Below are 10,200 nucleotides of genomic sequence, written 5' to 3'. Positions count from 1 at the left end.
GGGATTCACTTGGACGCCATCTTGCCCAGCATATTATGCCTCACAGTAAAGTTTATTGATTGATTGATTGATTGGAACATAGACTCAGAATATAATGGAATTCAGAAATATGAAAAATAAAATACCAATAACAACTTCCGTTGGTGCTCTGGGAATTTACTTTTCAATAGCACATAGGCAGTATTTTGCTCACTGTTATCTTTGATATGCATATGTTGCTATGTCTGTGCCCTGGGACCTTTCCATATCACCAAGAATTTTTACTTCTTGAAACCCAATTTTGTGAATCAGCAACATCTAAAATGTTTATTCATGCACAGTGATGTCTCCCTGTCTTCAGAACTCGTTGGCTTCCTTGAAGCTAATTGAATCCCTGTAATTCCTGCTGATATTTTAGAGGTAGGTTGCGAGGGTAAGGTGTTTGAAAACAGAACGAGGCCCAAGGATTGTAGGGGGGCCCTTACAGTCCATTCGGGGGGGGGAGGGGTGGGCGGGTACTGACGCATTTGTGTAAATTGCAACAGCATGCATGCTGGGTTCATCACAATTTGGGGCATATTAGCAAGAACCTCGTTAAAATTATCGCGGTTTTAGCGGCAGGAAACGTCCGCTAAAACTGCGATGATGGTCTTGCTAATATGCGTTATAGAATTCCAATAGAAGCCCAGGTTAGATGTGCAGGACATCTAACCTGGGCTTCTATTGGAATTCTATAACGCATAGTAGCAAGCCCATTATCGCCGTTTTAGCGGAAGGAAACTGCCGATAAAAAGGCGATAATTTTAACAAGGTTCTTGCTAATATGCACCATTGGGGCACACCAGTAGGTGAGGGGGGGGGGAAGCAAAGACACTGACACCAGAAGTGTGTGAAAAAGGCCGCTTTTATTGGAATCAGGTGCACGTATAACACATCCCCCTTGGCCTGTGCCGCACAAAACTACTGCTCACTAATTAACAACTGCCTAACAGCCCCCCACCCCCACCCCTAAATGTAAGCCCGAACATTGCAACAGTAATACAACAACATACGCTCATCAACCTGCCCCTCTACTAGATGCCCTAATGACCTCCATGACCCCAAACCCCCGCTACCATGCAGTCCCAGGCCTCCAGCCAACCACCCTATTTCCTTAGGACAGCGCCCCACAACGCACCTGTTCCAGCGACAAAAAACACAACCTCAAACCTAAATAGTGCACCATCAACCAAAAAAGCCCCTCGGGACCCTATCCTCGACCACCCCCCCCCCCACCCCGCAAAGGGAAACAACCCTGGCCTAAAAATGCCGAAAAAACCCTGCAAAAAAGGGAGGGAGGGAGGGACAAAATCTTACTGCGACCTGGCTGCTGTGTCACCGCACCACAAACGTGCGCGGTGACACAAAATGGCCGGCTATATAGCCCCCCGTCCAGAAGCAGCCCAAAAGGAGCCCAAACCGCCCAACCAGCCCAAAAGCGCCGCTACGGCGATCCCCGAGTGCCAAACTTCCCCCTCCCCCCCCCCCCTGGTGCCCCAAACTTCCCCGGGGGGGCGAGCCTCCCGTTGGTCGGCCACCCCCCCAAATCCCCATTGGGGCACACCAGTAGGTGAGGGGGGGGGAAGCAAAGACACTGACACCAGAAGTGTGTGAAAAAGGCCGCTTTTATTGGAATCAGGTGCACGTATAACACATCCCCCTTGGCCTGTGCCGCACAAAACTACTGCTCACTAATTAACAACTGCCTAACAGCCCCCCACCCCCACCCCTAAATGTAAGCCCGAACATTGCAACAGTAATACAACAACATACGCTCATCAACCTGCCCCTCTACTAGATGCCCCTAATGACCTCCATGACCCCAAACCCCCGCTACCATGCAGTCCCAGGCCTCCAGCCAACCACCCTATTTCCTTAGGACAGCGCCACTCGAAAGTCGCTTACGACTTTCGACCCCCCCCTTAGGACTCCTGTCTCCTGGGATACCTGACCACCCCCAGGGCCCCATCTAAAGCCTCCTTTAACTGCACTATATACAGCTCCATGCCGTACCTGGACAGGTGGACCCCATCCTCCAAGAAGAAATAGTTTGCACCATAGCGCAACTCCGGGTGCTCCATCCTCCCCACCCCCTCCCTGGCGCAGAAAGCGCGCATCTCACGATTGATCTTCCTACGAGCCCTGTCTATGGCCCCTGGGCGCTCAGCTCCCCTCCACACCCGCCTGGGAATAAACTCCGACCATATGACATGGCAGCCCGCCCATTGCCTCCTGATTTCCTGCAGGTCCTGTCTCATCTGCTTGAGTAGCGCCAAACCCTTGCACTGCACCAAGTCGTTCTCGCCCAGGTGAATTACCACCACATCCGGGCACACCCCCCCTTTCACCAACGTGTTTAACAACGGCACTAACTCATGCCAACGCCTACCCCCTTTCCCCCTCCAATGACATCTATACAACCCCGGATCCAATCCCAAATTGAGAGCCTGATGCCTGTCCCACTCCGCTCGTTCAGCCCGCTTGACGAACGAATGTCCCACAATAAACAAATTCAGGACAGCCACATCCGGCCCCGCCACAGCACCTGCAAAGACACATATATGAGAATCGGGAATCATTGCGACACCGCACCATCCGCCTCCCTCAACCTCACATACGTCCTGTAAGCGTCCGATTTCCACCGACCCAGCCTCTGTATCTCTTCCTTACCCCAACCCCTCCGTGCCGCCTCCGTCGCCGCCCCAATCCGAAAAGAATGCGTCCCGAACGCCAGGGGATCCTCCCCCAAGACCCGCAGTGCCCGCCGCAAGACCCACAATGCTTGAGACGCCGTCACTCCACCCCCCCCACCCCGCCCAAAAACCTCCCCCTCCGACACACCACTTTCAGCCATCAACCTCCTGCCCCAAACCGCCGGGCACACCCCCTCCTTGTCGCCCGGCCCCAGCACCACCCAGGTACCAACCCCCCGCTGGTCCGTCTTCGAGCGCCTCAGACACACTGCCACTTCCTGGGCCCGCACCTCCACCTCTCCCCACAACACCCCCCGCCGCCCCCTCGCGCCCAGCAGCTCCGACACTCGAAACGCCCCAAAGAAAAGCCATGACATCAATGTAGAGAAACGCACCGTCTCGCCCAAATCCCTGCACACCTCTGGTAGCGCGCCAATCACTCCTGCCAGCAAAACCGCCGTAATGGGACGGCGCAGCCGCACCGTCGCCCCACTCTCCCTCGCCCACCCCTCCAGCAGCCTGGTTCCCAACTCCCCCGCCGATGGAGGGTAACCCCACCACATCTTCCCCATGAAAGCCACCGCCGACAACTTTCCCGCAATTGACACCCGCGACAAGCCCCTGTCCATAAGCGCCAGCATGAATCTTACCACCTGTTCCTCGCGCTGCCACCTGTCCCCACGCCGCACCGCACCTGACTGCAGGAATTCCTCCCACGCTAGCTCGTAAGCCTTCCACGTCGACACAGCCACCGACGTCTTCACCAACTGAAAGACCCGGCCTCGCCTACCGACCACAGTTCTTCCGGCACCGGCGTCCTGACTTCCTCCGCCGCCGTGGCTAGCCCATGGAACCTCTCCCACTGTGAACGAGACAAGGCATCAGCAATGTCATTGTCCACACCGGGAACGTGGCGCGCCTGAAACAGTATGTCATTTTCCAAGCACCGCAAGACAAACACCCGCATCAGTTTCAGTACCTGTGGATCCCGAGCCGACTGCCTGTTCACCACCTGCACGACGGCCATGTTGTCCACTCGAAAAAGCACCCTCTTGTGTGCCAACGCCCCTGCCCACACCGTGACTGCCACCACCAAGGGGAACAACTCCAGGAACGCAATGCTCCTCCCCCCCGCCTGCCAGTGGTCCGGCCACTGCTCCGCACACCATTTTCCCTCCCAGTACAGGCCGAAACCACCGACGCCCGCCGCATCCGAGTACATGGTGACCTCCCACTCCCAGTCCTCCGCCGGCGCCATCGGCACCCCATTGAAACGCTCCAAGAAAGCCCGCCACATGCGCAGGTCCTCCTTCATCCCTGCCGAGAGGCGCACATGGTGATGTGGCAATGGCAAACCCGACAACGCCAGCCCCAGACGCCGGCAAAACGTCCGTCCGGCCCGCACCACGCGGCACGCAAAATTCAAATGTCCCAACAACACCTGTACGTCCCGCACCGTCACCTTCCGCCTCGCCAACATGTCATCCACCAGACCCAACATCGCCACCCGTTTGTCTTCTGGCAGGCGTGCTTCCATGGCGACCGAGTCGAGCTCGATACCGAGAAAGGACAACACCGTACTGGGACCGCACGTCTTCTCTGGCGCCAGGGGAACCCCAAATTCCCCCATCAACCCGGCCAAACCATCCAGCAGCCGCTGACAATCCGCCGCACCGGGCCGCCCCACCAGGAAGAAATCATCCAGATAGTGCGTCACTGACTCCGAGCCTGTGCGCCTGGAAAAAACCCACTGAATGAAGGAGCTGAACCGCTCAAACAGTGCGCATGAAATGGAACACCCCATCGGCAGCGCCTTATCCACAAAGTAGTGACCTTGAAACTGGATCCCTAGCAACTGGTAATCCGCCGGGTGTACCGGAAGGAGTCGGAAAGCCGACTTGATGTCGCATTTTGCCAACAGCGCACCCTGCCCCGCCGCCGCAACCAGACGTCGCGCCACGTCCACCGACGAATACGTCACAGACGCCAAATCCGCCGAAATGTACGCATTGACCGACTCCCCCTCCGGCCAGGACAAGTGCTGTATCAGTCGGAACTGCCCTTCCTCCTTCTTAGGCACCACCCCGATGGGGGAAACGATCAAACCTGGCAGCGGCGGCGCCGTGAAGGGGCCCGCCATCCGCCCTTCCCTGACCTCCTTGAACAGTTTCTCTCTTACTATGCCCTTGTGCGCGTTCACTGATTTCAGATTTTCCGCCCAGCGAGCAATCCGGGGACCTTCGTACCCCAACCGAAAACCCTCCCGAAAACCCCGGCGCAGCACTGCAGCATCCTCCGCCCGCGGATACGCCGCCAACCAGGGCTCCATCCGCTCGATCCTAACCGGCGTACGAGCCTTTTCCCAGAGCCCCTGCTCCCCCCCCTCTACCCCCACCCCTCCCCCCGCCTGAACCCCCTCTGGCAAATCCACCACCCTGCGGAGGCAGCTGGCCTGGGGGGCCCCCGGTGCCCCAACACCGCAGCGCCGGATGGTTCCGTCCGCACGAAGAGCACTCATGCCGGAAACGGCACGCCGCCCGCCCGCAGGCACCCCTATTGAAATCCCAGCAGGCCCCGACCGCGGTCTGGCTGCCGGAGGCGCCCTGACCCACCCCCCAACGGGTGGGGCGCGCCGCAAAGGGGGGGGACGCCAGCGGCAAACCGCTGGCCGTGTAGATGGTGCGGCCAAACTTGGCCCCTCCCATCGTCTGCTGGTATAAATCAGAATCCAGTTCCCCCCACTGGGCCTCGGGGTCCCCCGCCATGCGTGCCCGAAACTCCTCGTCGTAGTGCGACCAAGCATACCCGCCGTATGTCACCTGCGCCCTCCGGACCACATCCATGTATTTAAAGAGCGCGACGCACCTGTCCGGGAATTTCTCGCAATACACGCTCGCGTAAATGAGGAACGCCGCAGACCAATTGTCCAGCGTCAGGGGCACCTTTGGGCGCCTAGCCAACTCCTGCTCCTCCTCTTTTGACCCTTCCTTCGATGTCAACTCCCTATGCAGCAGCTTCAAAATATCGATGTACTCCCCCTTCCAAATCTTCTCCTTCGTAGCCGCGGAAAGGTGTGCCCCCAGCGGCTTGGTCAACCCCATGTACGGCAGCTTCCGCACCGGGATCACACAACTCTCCTTACTTCCCCCCGCCGCCTCCTTTCCGCCCGACGCCTTGTCGCCCGCCGCCTCAACCCCGCTTCCTTCGCCCGGCGCAGCCCCGCCCGACCCCGCGCCTTCGGTACCGACTCCCGCGTCCTGTACATACCGTCCCCGCACCAGCCGCCACCCATCCTCCCCATCGCCCCCAGACCCCACGGACACCTGCACACAACGCCTCTTAGCGCTCCCCGCGCCGTCACCTGTCTTACCTGGCGTCAAGGTCGGCGTCCTTGCTGGATCCCGCCGCCTAACCAGTGGAGCCGAGGGGGCCGTCACTCTGGGAGCTTCCTGCCGTGCCGGCACCTGAAATACACTTCCAACACCATTACCAGCCCCCCCATCTTCCCGAATCTCTCCCTCCTCCTCAGACTCACCATCCGCCGGTATCACACCACCTTGGCCCCCCAACTGGAGTTCCACCCGGCTCAACCCCGCCCGCTCACGACACACCCGCATTAAATCCATCAAGTCCACACTCCCCCTCCTATGCACCACACTCGCAGGCAACTCAGAAATAGTCGTGTCCATCCTTACTCCCCCAACCCCGGCGGCCGTAGAGACCCATCGGGGAGGGGCCGGCGGAGACGCGTCTCGCCTCCATTCGCCAAGTCCCTGAGCCAGGTCCCTCGCTGGAGCTCGGCCGTCCGCACCAAACAGAGCCGGCCCATCCACTTGGTGGGTGGGAGCCGCATGCTGCTCCCCCGAGCGCCTTACCAACAGCTCCTGCCAAGGAAAAAAGGTGGAGTCCAGCATGCCAGGGTAAAAACCACCCCCGTCGCCCCCCCACGCGCTGCCCCCTCCGCCAAACCCCCACCCCATCGCCGCACCCCTCCCCCATCCCGCCGAATGGCCTCCGCGCCGCGCCGGGACACTCCCTCCTCCTAGCTCCCAACCCCCTTCCCCTGCCCAACCCCCCGGCCCGCCCCACCCCCCGAAACCCCAACTCGGCCCCACCCCCCTTCCACGCCCCACTCCCCCTGCCTCCCCCCAGGCCACGCCACTGCCCCCCGCACCCCACCCAAAACTCGCCACCCGCCCGCCCGGGCCCCCAGCCCTGCTCCCGGCCCCCTCCTCAAACCCGCCCCTCCCGACCGCCCACCCCGACCCACCCCCCTCGCCGGTCGAGCCGCCGCCTCCCCTCACGCCTCCCATCGCCTCCGACTCACCCCTCCCTCTACCCCGGCCCCTCGCCCCCTCCCGGCCCCTCTCCCCCCCCCGGCCCCCCTGCCCCGGCGACGACCGCCCCCTCGCCCCCACCCCCCCCTCCTCCGCCGATGACCCACCCCAGTCCAGCTCCGTGTCTTCCCCCCCCCACCCCCCACCCCCTCCTCCTCCACATCCGTCTCCTCAATGAGCAGCGGCGAAACCGCCCCCCCCAGCCCCACCCCCACCAGCTCCCCGCGCTCCCCACTGCCACTTGTGTCCTCCCCCCCCGCAGGCCCCGCCGCACCTACACCCCCCCGCCCCCCCCCTCCAGAGCTCCCGCCCTCCCCAGCCACAACTATCCGAGCCCCACCCCCCTCCCCCACACCCCCCAGGCCACCCGGCCGTGCCTCTAACACATCCCCCACCTCCTCGCGTCCTCCCCCCACCCCCCCCTCCCCTCCGGTCACAAAAACAAGCGGCCTCTTCCGCCCCGCCTGCCGGGCCTTCCGCGCCCCCCCCTTCGACTTCGCAGTAGCCTTTGCCGGAGCCTTGTGCGCCGCCCGGCCGCCCCCATCCGCCCCCCCGCCCCCCCTCCCCCCCCGCTGAACAACCCGCGACCTCGGCGGGTCGCACGCCGCCACAGCTGCCGCGGCGCCGATGGCAGCGCGCCGCGGCGGCCTCACCTTCAAGTCGGGCCGCATCAAGTCCATGCGGCCCGCTTCTTCCAAGAGCCGCAGCGCCTCCACGACACGCGGGTCCGTCGCCGCCATCACCAGTCCGCACGCCCCCTACCGCTGACACAGGTCACCACTCCTCACACCGCCTGAGCGCCTCACACGCCCCCGCGTGACACAACGGCCCTGAAAACCGCGCACCGCCGCCACACAAAACCGCTGGGCCCCAACTCGCGACAAAATCTTACTGCGACCTGGCTGCTGTGTCACCGCACCACAAACGTGCGCGGTGACACAAAATGGCCGGCTATATAGCCCCCCGTCCAGAAGCAGCCCAAAAGGAGCCCAAACCGCCCAACCAGCCCAAAAGCGCCGCTACGGCGATCCCCGAGTGCCAAACTTCCCCCTCCCCCCCCTCCCCTGGTGCCCCAAACTTCCCCGGGGGGGCGAGCCTCCCGTTGGTCGGCCACCCCCCCAAATCCCCATTATTCCTATGCGGTGTCACTCAACACAGAATTTACGTCTTATTTGAGTTAGCACTTATTCTGTGACGTAATCTACACTCAGCAAAGACCTCCACGTGCGATATTTAGCGATATAAGCTCTCTATTACCGCCTCAATCATAACAAGCTGCTTAGATTTCAGAATGCTTAGGGTGCTGTACTGTACAGAGCTACCAGTGCAAGTTTTAATATTGAAGTTTGTAGAATTGGTTCCATGACCCCACTGTGCAAAATGTAAGAGCGTTTACAGGTTAGAACATTATTTAAATTGCGCAATTTCTCGTATGAATTGGAGTTGAAGCCACTCATGCATATAGATGGATTACATCTTTACAAACAGAAAACTCTGGAGGTGCAGGGAACATTTAAACGGTGTAGCGTTTAAGGTTTTGAAAAGCTCTTTTTAGGACAGTAAGAAAAGATTCCTTTATCCCTCCTCGTTTAGCAGAACTCGGGGGCTGCTGCCTGCGCGAAAGGGTTGCCATTACTTTAGTTTGATGGCTGCCGCCTGTACCAGCGATCGCCCTGTGCTTCGATTTCAAATATAAGACATTGAAAGCGGAGTCAGGTCTAGTGAAATGGAATGATTGATTCCAACTGAGGGTCTCTTATTGCTTTTTTTTTCTTTGCAATTCCACAGAGTACTGCAGGAGTCAAGAATCCTTTAGGGAATAATTTCATCAGTAGTTTAATGTGTAGCAAATGGGGGCTGGAAATGGTGAATATTTCTCGCTATTTAAAAGCATTCAAAAATACAGTCTACAGAGGAACAGGGGGTCGATATTTTACGAGTGTGGCTTCAATATATTTATTAGATCGTACTTTTGAAACATTTGCTAATATAGTGTCACATCCAGAAATCCAATGGGAGCAGAAGGTGTGGGGATTTTCCTGTTCTGGAAGAAAGCCCCTGTAGAGGGGGATGTCCAGAGGGGCGCCCGTCAGGGTTTTGACAACATCAGGCTTTTGAATGCAAGTAGAAGACGTCAGCACCGACAGCCACTGCAGGAAGATCAGTCTGGGCGCTGGTTGAGAAAGAGCTGTGTGTTCCCCATACTTTGTGGCAGTTGTGCAATGCAGCAGCCCAGTTTAGATAACTGTGTACAGAGGTGTGAGCCTTGTCTGAATAGAGAGGCAGCTGTACCATGGGAAAGAGAAGTTGAATCTTAAGCAAGGGAGCAGAGGTGGGATTATAAGCAGCCTGAGGGCTTCCTGCTGTCTGGTGGTTCAGTGACTGATTGATGTGTGGTATTACCAGGGTAAGGTTTGCCACACATGTCTCTGAGGTAAATGAGAGGTCATTAATGAAAAGCCTGCACCTTTATTCATTTTCTCCCCGGTCCCGTCCCCTGGATGAAATTGGATCATTGACTGGTCTTGTTGTGACCTCCTCTGCCTACAGTTTTACTGTTCTGGCAGCTGAAACTATGCCTTGGTGTCTAGGCACTGTATTGCTCCTCCCACTCCTCTGAGTCTTCTGTATTGGGAGCACAGGTGGACTAAAAGCTATTGGGAGGGCCTGGGTGATGGTAACATGAGCCCGTGGGGTAGGGGGATATTTTGGCAAATCCTGTGTGGAGTCTCTCCAGCTCCACACCTACCTTGGACAACTTCTGCTCCTGGAAGTGCATTCTGTTAATCCATCTGAATCCTCCTCCAACATTGGCTGACCAAGCAATGGAAAAAAGACAAACGTGATCCCATCCCCAACCAGAGTAAATATCACAAATGTACTCAAGCAAAGACGCTTATTGGTGGCGCTCATCAAAATGAGCAAGCTGTGCCAACAGCTGGCAGAGTTGTGGCTGTACACCGTCTTTTGTCATCTCGCTAGACGCAAAAATGCATGCAAATTTAGGTACAGAGGTAGTGCTTTTATGACAGAATATTTGCAACTCGGTATGCGGAGTGCCTGAAGCAGAGAGAGAAGAGTATACAAGTTGGAGGAATCCATGAAGGAGCTGAAATCCACAGTGGCATGCTTGAGTGGCATGTGGAAGAATC

At 58.3% G+C, this 10,200-nt stretch overlaps 1 protein-coding gene across 1 annotated transcript; it reads right to left on the bottom strand.

Moving 5' to 3' along the window:
• Positions 1 to 1,879: 1,879 nt before the first annotated feature.
• On the bottom strand, positions 1,880 to 6,465 carry LOC144819396 (uncharacterized). The gene is made up of 2 exons (XM_078677304.1): positions 6,082 to 6,465; positions 1,880 to 2,563 (listed from the first exon to the last, which is right to left on the bottom strand). The coding sequence occupies exons 1-2, from the start codon at positions 6,398 to 6,400 to the stop codon at positions 1,941 to 1,943; spliced, it is 942 nt and encodes a 313-aa protein (XP_078533430.1). The 5' UTR covers positions 6,401 to 6,465; the 3' UTR covers positions 1,880 to 1,940.
• Positions 6,466 to 10,200: the final 3,735 nt, after the last annotated feature.

Source organism: Lissotriton helveticus, chromosome 2_1, assembly GCF_964261635.1.
Source record: "Lissotriton helveticus chromosome 2_1, aLisHel1.1, whole genome shotgun sequence".
NCBI lineage: Eukaryota > Metazoa > Chordata > Amphibia > Caudata > Salamandridae > Lissotriton > Lissotriton helveticus.
This window is presented reverse-complemented; position numbering and strand designations above follow the sequence as displayed.